The sequence below is a fragment of the Carcharodon carcharias genome, chromosome 20 (assembly GCF_017639515.1).
Source record: "Carcharodon carcharias isolate sCarCar2 chromosome 20, sCarCar2.pri, whole genome shotgun sequence".
Taxonomy (NCBI): domain Eukaryota; kingdom Metazoa; phylum Chordata; class Chondrichthyes; order Lamniformes; family Lamnidae; genus Carcharodon; species Carcharodon carcharias.
The window spans coordinates 13,703,477-13,725,470 of record NC_054486.1 but is presented as its reverse complement, the minus strand read 5'-3'; the positions used below and the strand labels follow the sequence as shown (position 1 = coordinate 13,725,470).

Sequence of the window (21,994 nt, the reverse complement as noted above, 5' to 3'; positions counted from 1 at the left end):
TTCACTTTTTAGCTCTCAGCCAGTCGGTAGTCAGTAAAAGCTTTGAATGAGGTTTCAGGCCTTCATTTTAACAGAGTTTCTATTTTTTAAAGCATGAGAGTAGGTGAGACAAGGCCAGAAAAGATGGATCCACACTGCAAGTGCTTTTACAGCACTTCTTGTGATCCAGGGGATCTTGCGAGTGTTTCTTGTGAGCCCAACAAACTAACCTCATTGCAAATTAAAGATACCCTGCAGCTAATTTCAACACAACGTCTGGAAAATCCAGAATTCCAGCCCCCCCAGTAACCCGCTCTCTCCTCAGCCCTGAGCTAATATTGGGGCCAGTGTGCAGAGGCGGTAACAATAGACAGTAACCTGGCATGTGTCCATTGAAGATGTTTTTTTCATCTATTTGCAACTCTTGCTGTCGAGGCAAGGGAAGATAATTAATTCCCACGGTTGTTTCACAAACCCAAGCTGAGATTTTCACAATTGTCTCTCTTAAAGCACGAAAACACAGAGGGTGGGGATGCACAGTCCGTGTCCCTATCCCACCCACACACCGCGAGTGGCTTTTTTACTCATGAGGTGATTATTGGCCAGCTCACCCCAAAAAGATATTTTGTGATATCCCTTTGGAGGGAATGATATTGCTCAGAATACACTTGGCGGCACATTTTCTTCATCAGCTGAAGCAGAGCAGCTTGAGAGGAAGAGTGGATAGAATTGAATCCATCAGAAACAAGGGTCACCTGTTGCCCGGTAACAGGTCAATGTAAAAGCACAAGATCGAACCAACGTTCCCACGTGTTACTCCAAATACAGGTAAGTGCAACGAATGAATTACTCCAAGTGCGTAGATCAAACTTTTCTGTACTCATCATGTTGAAGTATACGAGCCCTGTAGAACTGTTCAAAAGTCACTGCAATCCGATTAATGCATTTGATTACGTTTTCATCAGAGGCCATAAATTGACTTTTGCTGGAGCATGGAAACTCTGCAGTGAGTAAAATGAAGCCTTGCTGCACTGAACAGGTTCTGACAGAAAGCCATGAAATTGCGGTGGCTTCCAATAACCACTGCATTCTCCGCTGCGCAAGCCTGTGAACCAGAGGCTGTTGGCTTTGTTTTACCACACAGCTTCAAATGGTTTGGAGCATCAGTTGTGGATCCAGTGAGCTTTATAACATGTCAAGCACAACATCAACAGATATAATGTGCCAGCAGGTCCCAGGAGATGAAACAGAACTAATTTCAATTTGAAATTCTCTCCAACCTGTAACAACACACTATGAAGTTACAACCCAGCAAACTGTAAAATTTGGTAACACTGCTGCTAGTACATTGTGGCCTCTTTAATGTGTTAATCGTGAGAATATGCATTGAAAGTTTCCCAGTCAGTGTGAAACTATGAGCACCAGGATCAGTTACAAATGCTGAGGTGTATTTTGAGGGCATTGATTAGAGGGGATGGGATATTTTAACTCCCTTCATACACAAGTAAAGACAGAGGCTTGAAATATGACATGTGGTTTTGGGTACCCTCTCTTCAATATGTAAGTTACACAATAATGTTCCCCAGCCTCCACTGAGGCAAAAGACCATAAAATTTTCTTTCTTCTCTGTATTTGTTGAGGCACTGGCCTGTTATTTCTGTTCCTAAGTAAACCGATGAAAATGTTCCCTGCATACACGTCAATTGAGGAAGGCACCAGCAGGTTGAAACAAGTTCAGACAAATCCAAAAACCTGACATAACCCACAGTAAGCTGATAACTCTCCTCCAAAAAGCTGTCATCACAGCTCTTATGACACACACAGACAAGCAGCTTGATTGTGTTCATAACGTGAGAAGCAGGAGTAGGCCATTCGGCCCCTTGGGCTACCCAGCCGTTGAATAAGATCATAGTTGACCGTGGCCTCAACTTGGCTTTCCTGCCTGCCCCCCAAATTACTGTTGCAGTCCTGTCACAATGAATTGCGTGTTCTAGTTGTAAGCGAGAGCAGCTGTTACTAATTGGGGAAAGGTTAGGGCATTATTCTTAAGTATATATAAGAACCGGTTTCCATTTTTGGGGGGGTGGGAGGAAAAGTAAATTTGTGCCTATGTTAAAGAAAGAGTAGCTCCAGATGTTTCTTTTACTCAGTGAATGAACAATGAATTATAACACCCATCTTCCCACCAACGCCTCCCCTCCCTTCAGCTCCAAATAAGCCTTGACTCCCTGTAGATCAAAAATCTGTTCTAACTCAACTTTGAATATATTTAGTGGCCCAGCCTCTACTGCTCTCTGGGTTAGAGAATTCCAAAGATTAACAACCCTCTGAGATAAGAAAGTCCTCCTCATCTCCATCTTAAATGGGAGTCCCTTTATTGCAAAACTGTGCCCCTAGTTCTAGATTCCCCTCTGAGATTCCAACACAATGAATAAAGAGGAGTTTGATCTACAGGGTAGTTCATTCACTGCACTGACTTGTATTAGAAGAAACACATGGCAGTGGGATATAGTCTTGTTGCTTAAGTAGTAAGTATGTCTGACATTCAATCACTTTCATAAAGTGAAAATCTAACAGCATACAAAGGAAAACTCTGAAACATGTTGCGTTTAGATATAATTGGAAAGGAATGTGAGTGCTGAAGCCAGGACATGTATTTTCTACACAGGGGTCTTGGGGTAATATTTTCTGGCATTATGTCTTCCAAGCTGAAAATTACTTCTGATGGAAGGGATACAGTTACAAAATGGAAATATGCATCATTATATTTAACTTCACTTATGATGTTGCAAGGTGAAGTGAAAATCGATGGGTAGCAGACTATATTACCTTAATGAATGGTTAAATGTCAGGTGGATGCTTTGAGCAGTCACAGGCTCATTCTGAGACCTTTGTTCCTCAAATTTGAGCCAACAGTTGGAGAAGGAATTGATTATTTTCACCAGATTTCTGTTTTGCCCTCCAATTGAACAAGCTTATATTGATGGCTTCCAATCCTGGTAAAAAAAGAACATTTTTCTCTTCTGAAAAGCAGGTCAGAGAGCAATGAAAGCTGTGACAACCTTTGACTTGGAAGCAGCATACTAAGGGAAATTTGTAATTTCTTTAAAAGTGGAATTTATAGTTTTTAAGAATGTTTGAAAAAGGACTTTTAAGAGTTTGCATATCAATTGTGAAGGGATCAATTGCAATTTTCTTCGACAATAAGAAATACTGGTCCAGGTGACCTGGTGACCCTTGACCTGGAAGCAGGAATGAAGTTAAGAGCAGGCAGTAAGGAAACAAAAGCAAGCTACATGCCGAGGAGCTGGAGGGCGATGGCACAAATGTGGACACGAAGAGAAGGTAGACAAAAGCAGAAAGAGGAACACAGAGAATTGCTCCGAGGAGAAGAAGCAAGTCTCTTTCAGAAAGAGTTTTTCTGTTTGGCAGAAAGGGAGACAGGAGCTCCTGGAAGTACTGTGCAAACTGGTTAGTAAAGGTCTAAACCTGGAAAGCTGTGTGAATAGCTTGGAGATGGTAAAGAGCTGGGTATTCTCCCAGAAGTGGCCAAACCACGAGTGGGGGGTTATTGGTTGGTAGCTTGGAAAGGAGCTCTGGAAAGCTACACTATCCACACTGTCGTGATCCAAAGGAGCGAGGGTTCATAGAAATGTGCTTTGCTGATGGTAATCATACCCGTGAAATTCAAAGGTGAAAACCGTTGTCAGATGGGACTCCTGGCTTACCCTGCATGAACAAAGAATAGAATATTGTGGAACTGTGTGGCTACATTGTGCCACATTTGTATAGGCAGTGACGCGAACGCTTGTGTAAGACATATCTTTGTTTTCTTGACTGCTCAAATTGAAATCTACCTTTTTTATTTGCAGTGTCCTTTGCCTGTTAATTTATGTGTGATTTGCGTTGGTACAGAAAGTGGAATCTTATTGGTAATTTCTTCATTTGATGGGGGTCATTCGGTAAATTTGGTTATTTTGGTTTCTGGTTCCAATTGGATCAGAATAGCTAAAAGTTCTCTTTAGGGCAGTGGCAGCAACTCTTGGAATTTCTGTCAGGAATCTCTTCGAGGTGTCAGTAATTGTGGGGAATTAACTGCAAATGTTTAGAAGAGGCCAGAAAGACTTCCGAAAGCTGAAAGCACCAAGAATGGTTCCAGCTACTTCAGGCTGTGAGAAATGCATTTCACAAAACTGAATGGATCTTTCGTTGAAGAAACGAAGATCGAGGGAAAGTTGTGATTCAAGTCTCTAGAGGACTGAAAGGCATGGATAACGCATGTTGAAAGGGATCAGTGCAAGTTCTATCTCTTTAAATGAAGTAAAAAAGACTAGCTACTGGAAAACTGAAGCAAAAGATAGAAAATGCTGGAGATGCTCAAATGGTCAATCAACAGCTGTGGGGAAAACAGATGAGTTTATGCTTTCAACTGTGAACACTTCATCAGCAATGGAAGAACTTACAATGAACAGTATTTAAAAAAGGAATGTGAAGCAGTCTGTTCTTTTGGCTCCCATCCCAACATCATTATCAAACACTGCTGACAAAGGAAACACTGCTGTTGTATGACAGAACAACCATTACCTTGCCGAGTCCCTGACTGCTTCTGCTAACTCCTGTGGAGCACAACCCACTGCTGAACACCGAACCATCATCTCTCAGGCCATTACTTGTATCATCTCCCTGAAGGACATTCCCTGACACATACACAAAATGCAGAATATGCTGAGCACTTTTTTTCAGCCATATCCAGGCCTCCACCCTTCTACGCCTCTTCCCCCTCACTCCGTCTCTCCCTCTCTGTCTCCCTCCCTCTCTTTCCACCTTTCCCTCTCTCTCTCCCTCCCCTCTCCGCCTCTTCCCCCTCTCCGCCTCTTCCCCTCTCTCCGCCTCTTCCCCCCGCCTCTTCCCCTCTCTCCACCCCACCCTCCCTCTCTCCGCCCCACCCTCCCTCTCTCCGCCCCACCCTCCCTCTCTCCGCCCCTCCCTCCCTCTCTCCGCCCCTCCCTCCCTCTCTCCGCCCCTCCCTCCCTCTCTCTGCCCTTCCCTCCCTCTCTCCGCCCCTCCCTCCCTCTCTCTACCCCCTCCCTCTCTCCGCCTCTCGCTCTCTCTCTCTCGTGCTCTCTCCTTCCCTTCCTCTCTCTCTCCTACCCATTATCCTGTTGGTTCTGCTTCCTGCTGTTCTTCTTACTGCAAGAATTTCATGAATGATGCTTCAAAAATGTCAGCTCATCTTGATATACTTTATCTCACCCTTCTCTTCCTGAACTTTCCATTGTCTATCTCTGGGGGCCCTACTGCAATATCAGAAATGTCATCTGTGGGTTAATAATGCAACTTTTAATGCATTAGATTAGCTTGGGAGTTCATGGAGAAACTTGGAAAGTATTATTTGGAATTTGTCACCTCTCAGCTGATTAACTAAGTTGACTAATGTCCCTAACAAGCCAATGGCCTATGGAAGCAGTGGCTTCATTAAACCAAATGACAATTACCTTACATGATATTTTTTTGTATGATAGCATTTCATATTCTGCGATGCCCTGCTAAAAATAACTATCTCTAGCCAGTACTATCAACACTGAAGTTTAACATTGTGATTTGAAGGACCTGACTTAATTTAATTTGATACAGCATTTTAATTAAATATAATTCATGGCCCACAACCATTAAAATGCTTTTAAAAATGGATACGGTGGAACTTACTTTTCCCCCCTTTTCATTTCTGCTGTTCTTTCTAACGCCCTCCCCACCCACATTAATTAGTCCATCGTATGACATCAATTCTATGAACATATAACCATTAGGGAGGCAGGTTAGCTCAGTTGGCTAGATGGCTGGCATGTGGTTCGGAATAATGTCAACAGCGTGGGTTCAATTCCCACTCCAGCTGAGGTGAGCTTGGGGCCAACCTCCTCAACCTGTCCCTGAGAGTGGAAAGTGCAAACCACCATTGGAAAAATATCCACCAAGGAAGCGGCTCAGGTTGAAGTATTAGCACACAATGAGCCAAGGGCCTGCCTTCCAGCAGAGTACACATGAATGAACATAACAATATGTTTATCCCGGTGTTGTGTCGTTTTGCTAAAGCATCGGTCCTGTGTCTGCCAATGATACAAACCTTCTTAGAGGAGAACTTTATGGCGCAGTGCACTGGAACCTCAGTACCCTGTGAAAGAGTAAAATCTGGGATTATCCCATGGAGATAAAAATCAGGTGATTTTAAAATTCTCTATGTCAAATCAGCATGGTTTGGAGCAATACTGATGGAGGTTCCAAATTGTCTGCCTGCCCTCTCATCTGTGTGCACAATAAAGGGAGAGTCCAGCAAGTTACATGAAATGGTGAGCAGAGTCTGATCACATGCAAGCCCCAATAACAACATAAGCGAATCCAGGCTTGGTTTATAAATGGCAAGTGCCAGACAATGACCATCTCCTTCCCTTGCCATTCTGCAGCATTACCATCACTGATTCCCTGACCATCAGCATCCTGGGGGGTTGCCATTAACCAGAAACTCAACTTGATCAGCCATGTGAATGCCAGAACTACTAGAGCAAGGTCAGAGTTACGGTTTCTGTGACAATTGGCACACCTCCACTCCCCAAATCTCCAATAATTTATATAGATTTTTCTTTTCCCACCTATTTCCATTATTTTTAAATCTTTTATGCTCCCCCACCCCCACTAGAGCTGTACCTTGAGTGCCCTACCATCCATTCTTAATTAGCACATTCATTTAGATAATATCACTAACTTCAACACATCAACTTCTTTTGTCTGTGACATCTTTTGATGATCTGCTCCTATCCTAACACCCCCCACCCTCCACTTCTCCCCACCAACCACCACCAACCCCCCCCCCCCCCGCCACCTTAAACCATCTTATATTTCCCTCCTTATAAAGAAAGATCAGTTCTGTTGAAGGGTCATGAGGACTCGAAACGTCAACTCTTTTCTTCTCCGCCAATGCTGCCAGACCTGCTGAAGTTTTCCAGGTAATTCTGTTTTTGTTTTGGAATAATCTCCACTTGCCTGGTTAAGTGCACCTACAACAGCACGAAGGAGCTTGATAAGATCAAAGACAAAGCAGTCCACTTGATGTGTACTTTATCCACTCATCAGACACCAACACCACTCCAACCTTATCACTGGCATACCATAGCTTCATTGTGTTCTATTTACAAGGCGATCTTGAATAATTCATCAAGGCTTCTTCAACAGCATCTTCCAAACCCACAGCCTCTACCATCGAGAAGGATAAGGGCAGCTGATGCATGGGAACACCACCACCTCCAAGTTCCCCTCCAAGTCACAGACTATCTTGACTTGCAAATATCGCTATTCCTTCATTGTCACTGGGTTAACGTTCTAGAACCTGCTCCCTAACAGCATTTTGTGAGCACCTTTGCCACACAGACTGCAGGGGTTCAAGAAGGCACATCACCACCACCACTACCACCATCTCCAGGGCAACTTAAGATTGGTAATGAATGCTGGCAACGCCACTGACATCCGCAGGCCAAGAAATAATTTATAAAGAACCATGTTATGATGCCAAGGATGGGGAAGTGATGGTTACAATGATTTTTTTTTTTAGCTTCAATCAAGTGTCAGAAGCTCTGAATGTAAACAGCCGATCGCGTGCTCCCTTCTCCCAGCTTGCAATGATGTTGTCGGAATTGAGAGTTAAGTAACTTTTTTCTGCCCCTGTCTGAAGATAAACAAGGTGTTAGTCAGGAGAAAAATCTGAAATGAGTTCTGAGTTCAGCACATTTCCTGGGAAATTCAGTTGCCAGTGGGGTAAAACTTTATTAAAAGGCAATGCTGAAGTGTGGCTTCCCGTTGCACATTCCATAAGAGAGAAGTAGCAGCGGTGGGAATGAATCGTACAAACTTCAAAGCTTCCACAACTTCTCGGGTCTGTCGGGAGCAAATTATTTTTAGTCTAAAGGTTTCTAACGGAGTGGCCTTTTCTCGGTGTCTGAGAGCATGTAAGAGCTGTGCTGGAGGGAAGCACTGCGCAGAGCTCCGCAGGCTTGTTTAATTTTGTCTCTCTCCCTGGCCATGGTCAGAAACATTATTATTCAAGATCTTGACGAGTAAATGTCAAGTGTCCTCATCAAAAGCTAATGTTTGTGGGAGAAGGTTTGGTTACAGCAAGGAAGTATTTCAAATACAGCATAATTGCTCCTTTTGGTGCACTTGCTGAATTGTAAATGCACGATGCAGAGATATGGTTTGTGTCATCAAAAAAAATCACTATTCAACGGAGGATGTAAAATTAACTTCTATTGGAGTGAAAAACCCCATTACAACAATGGCCCTTTAGGGTCAGATACCCGAGTACTAATGATCATTTATTGTTCTGTTTAAAAGATATAAAACAGAAGTTTTGTGGTTTATAATGAACATGAGCTCTGAGAATATTAGTTAATAAGGGACACCAGTAATCTAAAGATAGACAAAAGAAAACATTCTGGAGGCATGATGCTAGGCAAAGGAAGAGAGATCATTGCAACTAACCCCAGATGACTGCAAGTGATTGATACTGGCACTGGTTACAAATCTAATGCAGAGATATATTTGTTGTTTGTCCATATCTCTTGCCTATAACTCTTAAATTAGCCAGTGTTGGGCAAAGCAGCAGCAAGTCAGATGGAGCAGAAAGGAAAAGAAACATTTATTAAAACTGTGCAGAACCACTGAGGGGGAAAAATGTACATTGTATCTGAAGGCAATTTTTCAGTGAGTTTCTGTGATGCAGCAAGGAGAAATTGGAAACCCAAACCTGAGAATTTCATGCTTTTAATGTTGACCCATTTGTTTAAAGCTGGTTAACGTAGCTCCTTGTCAAAACACCAGTTATGTTATCCAAAAGATGCCAACAGAACGCTGTGCATAAAAGGAGCCATGGCTGTGTTTGGGAAGCCCTGAATTAGAACCTGTGCCGTGAATGCTCTGATTCAATTGGTGGCACCTTATCCTCACATTTTGCTCTCTTGAAGCTGAAATATTACAAGTCATCATTTCTGACAGCAGCTTAGTTTATCAGAGGTGGTATCTTAGAAATTATATGCCTAGGATGAAAGGAAGAACTTGCATTTAAATAAGACCTCAGGGTACCACACAGTGCTTAATTTGGTCACAGCTAGGAACCTACAAATGATAATGAGATAAATGATGAATTAAATTGCTTTGGTGGTGCTGGTAGAGGGATAAATATATGCCAGGATGTTGAGATAGCTACCCCACACTTCTTCATAAATTGCTTTGGGAGCTTTTAACTATGTTTTGAGTACAGGCATGACCTCAAGTTTAAATTCTCATCCAAAAATTGGCATCTCCACCAGTACAGCGCTCCTCAGCACTGTGGCGACAACTGAGGTTTTGGGTTGGATTGTGATGAGAAAATCAGGCGAGGAAGATTGGTGCTCACCCTTATTTCTGCACGAGTTGAACAGTAACTTCGGTGAGCACATATGCAGTTGAACATGAAAATCCAAAAGTTGCTGTTCATTGAGTTCTTAGAACAGAAACAACTATATATTCAGCCAGAGGCATTTAGAATTCAAACGGCACGAGCTATTGAACATGTATCCTTTATTATCTCTTTCTAATAGACTCCCTCTGCTGGTACATGTGTGTATGGTAGCAGTAAGTGGACAAAATGCACAATAATATTTTTAATGCACTACACTGTCCAACTTTCACTGACCCTCCATGAGCTGCACGAGCTTAGTATTTTGCTGTCTCCCTTTCCCACTGCCGCCCCCTCTCTCTTTCTCCCCCCCCCCCCTTACAGACACCTCCATTGTGGTAACCTGGCTTCAAAAACCATTTTTTATTTTAAATATGAAACAAGCTGGAGAGAGGGCACCTCCATTTTGAAGCACCTTCTCCTTCACTTACCTTAGATCATAAGAAAATAAGAAATAGGAGCAGGAGGAGGCCATTTGGCTTCTTGAGCATGCTCCATCATTCAATAAGATCCTTTGCAACCTGCTGCTCTTTTCATTTTGGAAGGCCTTTGATTGACCCTCCAGTTTCCAGAGTCCATCTGCTGCCCTTACTTGGATGGTGAGCCTGCCCTCTGGTCATTAGCTGGTCCTGAAAAATCACAGTGTGACCATTTTTCACACAGGGCTCCTGACCCACATTTCAGAAAAAGGGGAGGGGTTTAGAAGCTATCAGGGAAAATCCAGCCCATAGATCCGGACTAAACTCATCATACAAAGTTAGAGCTTATCCTTGGCCCAAGTAGCTTTTTTCTAACTTCCTGGTAAGTCTTAATTACTGCCAAACAATGTCTCTGACACTGAAAAAATAACTTTTAACAAGTATGGTGTTTTGCTCCATCAGCTTTTAACTATTGTTAGAGATTTAAGTTTTTGGTTTTACTTTTTTTGTTCTGGCTCCTTTATATACTTCAAAAGCCTCGATAAAGTCTCTTGGCAACTAACTGCAAGTCTAACAAACAGTTGGTATCTCCATTCGCTACTCACACCAAAGTCCGGCCCAATATACTTTTTTTAAAAATACTAAGGCCAGTAGGGTCAAAATAACTTGCTGCAATAAAACATGTTGGTCGAAAAAAATCAAAAAAGATCCACCCTTGCAATGTTTATTTCTGATGAATATAAATCTATATTTTGGGACCTAGTCAACTAAGATTGAAGTTACTTCTTCCTCTGCATTTGAGAGGGCCACATGATATGGCCTCAACCAAACCCAATTTTGTTCCCAGAACAAAAGGCTCTCAACATAAAATTCCTTGCCTCTGGTACTGAATCAATGTTTATCTACATATGCGTATGGTAGCATAAAGTGGACAAAATGCACAGTAACATTTTTAATGCACTACACTGTCCAATTTTCATTGACCCTCCGTGAGCTGCACGAGTTTAGTATTTTGCTGTCTCCCTTCCCCACTGCCCCCTCCCTTTGTTTTTTACTGACACCTCCATTGTGGTGACCTGGCTTCAAAAACCATTTTTTATTTTAAATATGAAACAAGCTGGAGAGAGGGCACCTCCATTTTGAAGCACCTTCTCCTTCACTTACCTTAGATCATAAGAAAATAAGAAATAGGAGCAGGAGGAGGCCATTTGGCTTCTTGAGCATGCTCCATCGTTCAATAAGATCCTTTGCAACCTGCTGCTCTTTTCATGTTGGAAGGCCTTTGATTGACCCTCCAGCTTCCAGAGTCCATCTGCTGCCCTTACTTGGATGGTGAGCCTGCCCTCTGGTCATTAGCTGGTCCTGAAAAATCACAGTGTGACCATTTTTCACACAGGGCTTCTGACCCACATTTCAGAAAAAGGGGAGGGGTTTAGAAGCTATCAGGGAAAATCCAGCCCATAGATCCGGACTAAACTCATCATACAAAGTTAGAGCTTGTCCTTGGCCCAAGTAGCTTTTTTTTAACTTCCTGGTAAGTCTTAATTACTGCCAAACAATGTCTCTGACACTGAAAAAATAACTTTTAACAAGTATGGTGTTTTGCTCCATCAGCTTTTAACTATTGTTAGAGATTTAAGTTTTTGGTTTTACTTTTTTTGTTCTGGCTCCTTTATATACTTCAAAAGCCTTGAGAAAGTCTCTTGGCAACTAACTGCAAGTCTAACAAACAGTTGATATCTCCATTCGCTACTCACACCAAAGTCCGGCCCAATTTACTTTTTTTAAAAATACTAAGGCCAGTAGGGTCAGACAAAATTAACTTGCTGCATTAAATATGTTGGTCGAAAAAAATCAAAAAAGATCCACCCTTGCAATGTTTATTTCTGATGAATAAAGATCTATATTTTGGGACCTAGTCAACTAAGATTGAAGTTACTTCTTCCTCTGCTTTTGAGAGGGCCACATGATATGGCCTCAGCCAAACCCAATTTTGTTCCCAGAACAAAAGGCTCTCAACATAAAATTCCTTGCCTCTGGTACTAAATCAATGTTTATCTACATGTGCATATGGTAGCATCAAGTGGACAAAATGCACAGTAACATTTTTAATGCACTACACTGTCCAACTTTCACTGACCCTCCATGAGCTGCACGAGTTTAGTATTTTGCTAACTATAGTTCCCTAGATGTATTGAACAGTCTAGGTTCAGGTACTGATACCGTAGGGCTTTGTTTTTAGGCCCCGTTGGAGCTGGGACCAGAGGCAGGTGGGCACTAAAAATAGTAAGTACCATTCCCCAGTTCCGTCCCGCACCTTGATGTTTATCTACTTTTTAAAAAATTCTTTCATGAGATGTTTGTTGCCCTTGAGAAAGTGGCGGTGAGCCACCTTCTTGAACCGTTGCAGTCCATCTGGTGCAGGCACACCAACAATCTGTGTACCATTTGGGGGAGATGATGGCATAGTTGTCATGTTACTACACTAGTAACCCAGAGGCCCAGATTAATGTTTTGGGGACTCGGGTTCAAATCCCACCACTGCAGCTGGTGGAATTTAAATCCAATTAATAAAATCTGGAATCAAAGGCTAGCCTCAGTAATGGTGACCATGGAACTATTATCGATTGTCATAAAAATGCATCTGCTTCACTAATGCCCTTTGGGGAAGGAAATTTGCTGTCCTTACCTGGTCTGGCCTACATGTGGCTCCAGACCCACAGCAGTGTGATTGACTCTTAACTGCCCTCTGAAATGGCCAAGCATGCCACTCAGTTCAAGGGCAATTAGGATTGCCTTGCCAGCAATACCCACATCCCATGAAGGAATAAAGGGAAAAAAATCCTCATCAGTTTCAATCAAACCTTTATCAGACTCTTTTTCTGAAGGAGGATGTTGATGAAGAGGCTTTTGTAATGGCTTTTGCTGAGTCAATTCCTCACGCCCATTATTTGGAGAAAATATGGTCTTATCTCAAGTCTTGCTGGAGAGGGCTGGAAATCCATTGCTGACCTGGTTGTGATGTGACTCGAGAACCCTTGGTGCTGATGGTTTTTGATGACAATGGAAATATTTCCCAGCATTGTCATCACGGTCTTAGTGCAAATGAGCCAACTCTGTCAGGTTGCTCCTAGGGAGGTCTTAGATGATATAATGCCACTGATATATTGTCACCGAATAAGTTAAATGTGACCTTGTCAAATCGGCAAATTTTGACTGAGATGGACTGAAAAAATATCTTATGGAAAATTAATGTTTCAATTAAAATAATTGTGTTCTCTGTACAAGATGTCAATAACTAACTAGTTAACATTCTGTTGTGTGGTACGTGAGAGTCAGTGTAGTCTTCAGGTAGATCAAAGTTAGAGGATGAGGGATAATTGCTCCTGACAAACACAATCCAGTCACCCTTTTAATTTTGTCATTGTTTTTTGTTAATATGCTCATTTAATATTAATAAAGTGAGTTCAAAGTGAGTCAGAGGGCATGCAATTTTTTAATAGAAAGCATTTATGTCGTGTAAGAGAGAACCCGCGGGGTCACAGATTTACAGTGAATGAATAAGTCAAATCCTGTTTATTAAAATGTATTCTGGAATGAGACTGGCATCTTGGGGATTGAATGTCACATTCAATTGACTTCAGTGGGACAGAAACTCAGAAAGTATCTGAAGGGCAGCCAACCTGATCGTGCCTATTTTATAACATCAATGAGGGTTGAAATTACCCCCATGCGAGTTAATTTGAATACCCAACACTGGATCCTGTCATTCATAGTCTAAACAGGGGGACTCTCAACTATCACTGTTCATTGACTGAGATAAATTATTTTTAAAAACAGATGGTTAAATGCTGTCCTTAAGTGACCGTATTTTTCATTTGATTTTAAAAATGGAGAATTTATGCTTTGTTCATTAGTTTATTTATAAATGAACAACTGTTCTCTCTCAAACTCCAAATTACTTTGGGATTTCATATCCTGGGCATGTACTGGCACCATAAAATCATAGAAATTTATGGTACAGACGGAAGCCCATTTGCTTCATTGTGTCAGTGCTGAGAATCCCAATCCCTATGTATGTATTTCCCATCATGTAGTGCCTCCTTGGTTGGCAACATTACACTTTTTGTTATTTTTATTCTAATGAGCTCCACATCATATGTATAATAAAAAATAAAGCAGTTTTGGCATTCTCTTTTTCTTTAACAGCTGGTTCCTTAAACAATAATCCAGATCGCTTATTTGTGTGCAATGTTGAATTGTTACCCTCTCACACAGTATGAATCATAAAGGATTTATTTTCAAAATTACTGTGGTGTATTGTTAAACTTTCTCAATTCCCCCTTTCCCATTCTGCAAAGTCGTTGTGCTGCTACCTTAGTGAAAATTGCTGAACTGTTTGCCATTTCAGCAGCAGCAGAAGCAGGATGATTGAAATGAACTTAAATCAGAAGATTTAAACTTGCCTGTCCACCTGTCTGAACAGCATCATACATCACAAAGCTGGTTTACGATTTTATTTCTGGTGTCAGACCCAGATTTTTTTTTAAATATTCTTTCAAGGGTTGTGGGAGTCACTGGCAAGGCCAGCATTTGTTGCCCATCCCTAATTACCCGTGAGCTTGCAGAAGGCAGTTAAGAGCCAATCATATTGTTGCTGTGTGGCTGGAGTCACATGTAGGCTAGACCTGGTAAAGATAGCAGATTTCAGAAACCTAAATGACATTCGTGGCAACCAGATAGTTTTCGTTTTTTTTACACAAAAATCAATGATAGTTCTCATGGCTGCCATTACTGAGATTAGCTTTACATTCCAGACTTACTAATTCAAATTGCTGTGGTGGGATTTGAACCCATGTCCCTAGACCATTAGTTTTGGTTTCTGGATTACCAGTCCAGTGACATTTCCACTTTGCTATCGTCTCCCCTTGCTGACTCAGTGGGCCTGTGTTTATAGTTGGTTCATGAATGATCACCCTTCTTTCCTTCTAAATTTTTTTTGTGTCGAAATTCAGGTGCCTTCAGTCACTAGTCCAAAATATTTTATCCTGTTGCTCTCAGGCAATCTCTCCCCTCGCCCCCCCCAAGAAAGGTTTCAAGTGACTTGGCTCAATATATGGAACTGGGCAATCCTATGCCTTGCCACCTGTCTCATTCCTTCCACCACCCCACGTCATCCTCATAGATTCTGAACTTGCTCCATACTGTCCCAATCCATGGCCTCATTGGTGAGACCATATGATCTGAACTATTATCATCATACCTTTCCAGCCAGTAAAATGTTACATTTTTGAATTTCTCTAATCTTGCACTATTAGAATCTGTTTGTAAGGGTCAATGTCTAATTTGCTATAAAGAACTTTTGTGTTTCATTTAAAACATCTAGAACCAGCTTCCTCCAATGGCTTGCCCCTCCTTATAACTGTACCCATCTCCGGTCCTACAACCCCACGAGAACTCAGCTTTCCTCCATTCTGGTCTGATGCGCATCCTCAATTTCCTTCATGGTAGCCATGCCTTCAGCTGCCTCGGCCCTAAGTTGTGGAATTCCCTCCCTTAAACTTCTTGATCTTTTACTCCTCTTGTAATCATACACTCAATCCTGAGGTTGGTAGATTTTTGGGAATTGAGGGATATCGGGATCTTGCAGGAAGGAGGAGTGGAGGTTGAACATCAGCCATGATCTTATTGAAAGGCTCGAGGGTAACATATGGCCTACTCCTGCTCCTATTTCTTTTGTACTTATGTTCTTAAAGAACTCCATAAAACCTACCTCTTGGACTTCTAAGGCCACTTGCCCTAAAAATCATCTTGTGTTGCTGGGTGTCTATTATTGTTTATTAACACACCTGTGAAGTGCCTCAGGATGTTTTTCAATGTTAAGCTGCGATATAAATCAGCGTTGTTGTGTGTGTAGGGGGGAACCTTTTCCTGTGCACTCGTGAAGAGAAAGCTGCACCTCAAAAGTTTGTTTAATTCTGAACTCTATCCGTTAAATTGCTCCTTTTCCCTGTCTGTTCCCAGAACCCCAAGGACTGCAGCAAAGCCAAGAAGTTGGTGTGTAACATCAACAAGGGGTGTGGCTATGGTTGTCAGCTGCATCATGTCGTCTACTGCTTCATGATTGCGTATGGAACCCAGCGCACACTCATCCTGGAGTCTCAGAACTGGCGCTACTCCACTGGGGGATGGGAGACAGTCTTCAAACCAGTTAGTGAAAGCTGCACAGACAGATCTGGCACCAGCTCCGGCCATTGGTCAGGTAAGAAACACTAGCCTGTATATGGCCCTTCCTGATGCTTCATATTTGGAGGCACCAGACAGTGAGTAATAGCAGAAGAACATCTTGAGAAATAGGTCTTGAGCTCATATTTCACAGCACAGTTCAGCCAGAGCTGCAGGTTTATAAATACTTGACTGATGATAATTCTCGTCCTGACACTAGAAGAAAATAAAGAAGTGCCTTCTGTTCATGGTATGTTAATTATAATGTTGAGATACACAGGTATAGGCAATGTTTAATTAAGTACTTAGAGCACTTATAAAGAGAGACTACTGGGACACCGGGTTGATGGTAAGAGGCAGACATATGTAATGCTACATTCTCTACATAAACCAATTATCAAGGAAAGGATTTGCATCTAGTTTCATACTTCATCATCTGGCTTGGAATCCATTTATCACCTTTACCAATTTATTTTTCTTTTGGACATCTTTGTACATGAGTTTTCTTACCAATGTCCTAATCCCTATTTCTCCATTCCTCTCCTCGAGCAGTGCAAGCTGTTTGTCCTCTGTCAGTGCTGGCCTATTACCATCCAGCAACCTGGGGTTACTCCTCTGCCTCATCATCCCTCTCTCCATGTGGGAAGTATCTTCTTTTCCCCTTGTCAGCTCCCCCACACTCTTGTCGCTTGAAAAGCCAGGCATTCACAGCAGAGAGTAAACGCACATCAAAGCTGTCACCAAGCAATTTGTGGGGGAAATGTTTAATTTCTTTTTTGAATAACGCTAATATCAGGAAGATAATCCAATCTTCCTGATTACTGACTTACTTTTGATTGTTACGGCGCCTATTGTAGATCATGATACCCCAGCAGTCACGAGATGGTTGAAGCACAACTATAAATCTTAGGAAAGGATTGAGTAGTTGAATAGGACTTTGTGCACAAAATTTGCTTATTTAATTTTCTCTTTGCCGTATTTCTTTGAGATTTGGACACATTCAGTCGCATAATCTCTGCCTCGTGGGCAGGCTACAGATATGAATGCTACCGGAGGAGGTTAGAATTTTCTTGCCCCATTTAGAATGTTTTGCTAATCCTAGGCTGATGCTGGATGCAGCTCTGTATGCCGTCCGAACTCTGCAACTTAAAGACAAATCAAATGGGGCCAATCATGTCCCACAGCCTTGCCTGTCTGTCACTGAACAAAGAACTGGTCGAAGAACAACTTCAATGGAAACCCATTCCTCTTCCCATTTCAGCCTACAACTTTCTGAAAGAGAAGCCATCCCAGTGACGATTAGCAGTGAAGGTGGAGAGACATTCCCACAAAAAAGGGTAGTTCTCCGGTTTCTTGCAGCATTTATTGATTCTATCAGTGAGCGGAGAGCTGCTGAGACACCGCTGTGGAGTGTGGGGTATGCAGCACCCAAGAGAGCATGCATGGATCACCTCATATTTTATTGCTGAAAAGAGAGAAACCAAAAACTACAGTAATTCATGCCAAATTCTCCCATCCTTGTGTCCAACTTCATCCACAGACTTGCCCCTCCCTACATCTGTAACCATCTTCAACCCCACAACCCCATGAGAAACCTTCTTCCCTCCAATTCCAGTCTCACGCATTCTCAATTTCATTCACCTCGCCAATGGCAGTCATAGCTTCAGCTGCCTTGGCCCTAAGTTGTGGAATTTCCTCCCTTAAAATTCTTGACCTCCTTCTCTTCCTGTAAGTATGCACGAGACTGAGGTTGATAGATTTTTTTAACCCTGAGAGAATCAAGGGATGTTGGGATTGGGCAGGAAAATAGAACCGAGGTAGAACATCAGTCATGATCTTATTGAAAGAGTTCTGGGCATCATACTTTAGGAAGGATGTGAAGGCATTCGAGAAGATACACACAAGATTCACAGGAATGGTTCCAGTTCAATTATGTAGATAGATTGGACGTGTTTGGACTTTTTGTTTTATTCGTTCACGGGATGTGGACATTGCTAGCTAGGCCACCATTTATTTCCATCCCTAATTTCCCTTGAGAAGGTGGTGGTGAGCTGCCTTATTGAACTACTGCAGTTAGTGTGCTGTAGGCACACCCACAGTGCTGTTAGGGAGGGAGTTCCAGGATTTTGACCCAGAGACAGTGAAGGAACGGCCGATGTATTTCCAAGTCAGGATGGTGAGTGGCTTGGATGGGAACTGGCAGGTGGTGGTGTTCCCATGCACTTGGTGCCCCTGCCCTACTAGGTAGCAGATATCACGGGTTTGGACGTTGCTGGCGAAGGAGCCTTGGCGAGTTGCTGCAGTGCATCTTGTAGATGGTACACACTGCTGCTACTGTGGGTCGGTGATGTAGGGAGTGAATGCTTATGGTGGTGGATGGGGTGCCAGTCAAGTGGGCTGCTTTGACCTGGATGATGTTGAGCTGCTTGAGTGTAGTCGGATCTGTGCTAATCCAGGCAAGTGGAGGGTATTCCATTACAATCCTGACTTGTGCTTTGTAGATAGTGAACAGGCTTTGGGGAATCAGGAGGTGAGTTACTCTTCACATAATTCCCAGCCTCTGACCCGCTCTATTGGCCGCAGTTTTTATGTGGTTGGTACTGTTCAGTTTCTGGTCAATGGTAGCCCCCAGGATGTTGATAGTGGGGGATTCAGCTATGGTAATGCCATTGAATGTCAAGGAGAGATGGTTAGATTTTCTTTTGTTGGAGATGGTCATTGCCTGGCACTGGTGTGGCATGAATGTTAATTGCCACTTAGCAGCCAAGCCAGGTCTTGCTGCATATGACACAGACTGCTTCAGTACCTAAGGAGGCGCACTACTGCCAGGTAGATGCCGGTGTTGTAACTGTACTAGAACAACTTGGCTAGGGGCAATGACTAGTTCTGGAGCACAAGTCTTCCATACCATTGCCAGAATGTTGTGAGGGTCCATAGCATTTGCAATATCCAGTACCTTCAGCCTTTTCTTGATATCACATGGAGTGAATTGAATTGGCTGAAGACTGGCATCTGTGATGCCAGGGGCTTCAGGAGGAGGCTGAGATGGATCATCCACTTGATACTTCTGGCTAAAGATGGCTGCAAATGCTTCGGCCTTAACTTTTGCATTGATGTGCTGGGCTCCTGCATCATTGAGGATGGGGATATTTGTGGAGCCTCCTCCTCCATTGATTTGCTAATTGTCCACCACCATTCACAACTGGATGTGGCAGGACTGCGGAGCTTTGATCTGATCCGTTGGTTATGGGATCAGTTAGCTCTGTCTATCGCATGCTGCTTCTGTTTGGCACGCAAGTAATCCTGTGCTGTAGCTTCACCAGGTTGACACCTCATTTTTAGGCATGCCTGGTGCCGCTCCTGGCATGCCCTCCTGCACTCTTCATTGAACCCCAGCTTGGTGGTAATGGTAGAGTGGGGGGATATGTCGGTCCAGGAGGTTACAGATTGTGGTTGAGTACAGTTCTGCTGCTGATGGCTCACAGCGCCTCATGGATGCAGTCTTGAGTTGCTGGATCTGTTTGAAATCTACCCCATTTAGCACGGTAGTAGTGCCACACAACACAATGGAGAGTATCCTAAATGTGATGACAGATCTTCATCTCCACAAGGACTGTGTGGGGGTCCCTCCTACAAATACTGTCATGGACGGATGCATCTGCGACAGGCCACTAGTGAGGATGAGGTTGATTTTTCCCTCTTGTTGGTACCCCTACCACCTGCTGCAGACCCAGTCTAGAAGCTCGGCCAACTCAGTCAGTAGTGGTGCTACCGAGCCACTCTTGGTGATGGACATTGAAGTCCCCCAGAGTACATTCTGTGCCTTGCCACCCTCAGTGCTTCCTCCAAGTTCACATCACATTTAGGATACTCTCCATTGTATTGTGTGGCACTACCACTGTGCTATGTTCAACATAGAGGAGCACTGATTTATCAGCTGAAGGGGGACAGTAGGTGGTGACAAGCAGGAGGTTTCTTACCTATGTTTGACCTGATGCCTTGAGACTTCATGGGGTCCGGAGTCAATGTTGAGGACTCCCAGGGCAACTCCCTCCTGACTGTGTACCACTGTGCTGCCACCTCTGCTGGGTCTGTCCTGTCAGTGGGACAGGGCACAGCAAGGGATAGTGATGATGGTGTCAGGAACATTGCCTGTAAGGTTTGATTCCATGTGAATGCCAATGTCAGGGTGTGGCCTGACTAGTCTGAGAGACAGTACTCCCAACTTTGGCACAAGCCCCCAGGACACCTTTGCCGGGACTACAGGTCTGAGTGTGCCATTGTCGTTTCCAGTGCCTAGGTCAACACTGGGTGGTCTGCCTGGTTTCATTCTTTTTAGATTTCATGGCAGTTTGATACAACCGAATGGCTTGCTGGGCCATTTCAGAGGGCAGTTCAGAGTCAATCACATTGCTGTGGGTCTGGAATCACATGTGGGCCAGACCAGGTAAGGACAGGAGATTTCCCTCCCTAAAGGACATTAGTGAATCAGATAGGTTTTACATTAGATTTATTAATTGATTTTAAGTTCTACCAGCTGCCATGATGGGATTTGAATCCGTGTCCGCAGAAAATTAGCCTGGGCCTCTGGATTACTAGCCCAGTGACATTACCCACTACACCACCATTTCCCCCTATTCTCCTTGGAGAAGAGAAAGTTGAGAGGAGATTTGGTAGAGGTATTCAAAATCATGAGGGACCTGGACAGAGTAGATATGGAGAAACTGTTCCCATTGTGGAATGATCAAGAACCAGAGGGCACAGATTTAAGAAGGAATGATGACATGAGGACAACATTTTCATGCAGTGAGTGGTAAGGATCTGGAATTCATTCAAGAAGGAGTTGGATTATTATCGGAACAGAGAGAATGTGCAGTACCATGGGGAAAAGGCTGCTTAGAACACTGGGTGCTTTGCTGCTTCAGAGACCTGGCACAGACACGGTGAGCTAAATGGTCTCCCTCTGTGTGGCATCCATTCTATGAAAGATTTGAGGGAATGTCTGGCCTACTACTTCTCCTGTTTCATTTGTACTTGTGCAAAGTGCCGGTCTCTGCCGCCTTGTCATTACAATCTTATGCTGTGTAATTGCCAAAATAATTACAACAGGGAGTAGTTTGAGCACTTTGATGTCATTATGCCCCACCCCTCCCCCCCTCACCACTCTCCCTCCACCATCCCCCCCCACACCTGGTTGAATTAGGAAGAGACCAGTAAGAAATGAATTTTCTTGCCCAAATTCCAAAGTCCAAAAACTGCTGGAAATAAATACTTAATAATTAAACCCACATGAGAAATATCAGCTCAATATCTTGACTTCAGTGTAATTGCATCTGTATTTGGGACTGAAGCAGCTAGGACTCACTGGATTTTAGTCACAGTGCACTTTTTCCCTACGATTCTGCTTTGGGCGTTACTGTCATAAAATACTTCTTTTCTCTCCCTGCACCTGACCTCCAGTGCTGAGCCTTAAGCAGAGCTGCTGTGATTTATCTCCAAAACAGTAAATCTGTGTACCACTAATGATAGCCATTCTATATACATGCAGGAGACCACAGCTTTAGCATATTAACTAACTGACCATCAAAGCTTTCTTGCCTGTAGCTGCGCTAGATTTATGTTTACTTCTTCCACAAGGCATTACAAGACCTTGTAATTCGCTACCAAGGCACATTTTTGCTCCTGCAGGTCGGACATCCAAAATCCGGCAGCCTCGGGACCGAGACCATGCTGGATCTCGGATTTTCCCCGGATTTTGGGCACCGGGGTTGAGTGGGGTTGAGGGTCGACTCAGAGCCCAGAGCTAGACTGTCGCACCACAGTTAACAAAGTGACGGAGCTGATAGCTTGTCCGGCGCACCATTGAGAACTAGTGCCCAGCCGACTTGTC

The 21,994-nt window shown here is 43.2% G+C and overlaps 1 protein-coding gene across 8 annotated transcripts in view; it reads left to right on the top strand.

Annotated features, from left to right (window-relative positions):
* Nucleotides 1–21,994, top strand: part of LOC121292720 (alpha-(1,6)-fucosyltransferase) — a 748,838-nt gene that overhangs the window by 657,673 nt on the left and 69,171 nt on the right. For all 8 annotated transcript variants that reach the window (XM_041215043.1, XM_041215035.1, XM_041215036.1 and 5 more), the window contains one exon: nt 15,904–16,141. In XM_041215043.1, coding sequence (XP_041070977.1) covers nt 15,904–16,141 — 238 coding nt within the window. The remainder of the gene's footprint in view (nt 1–15,903; nt 16,142–21,994) is intronic.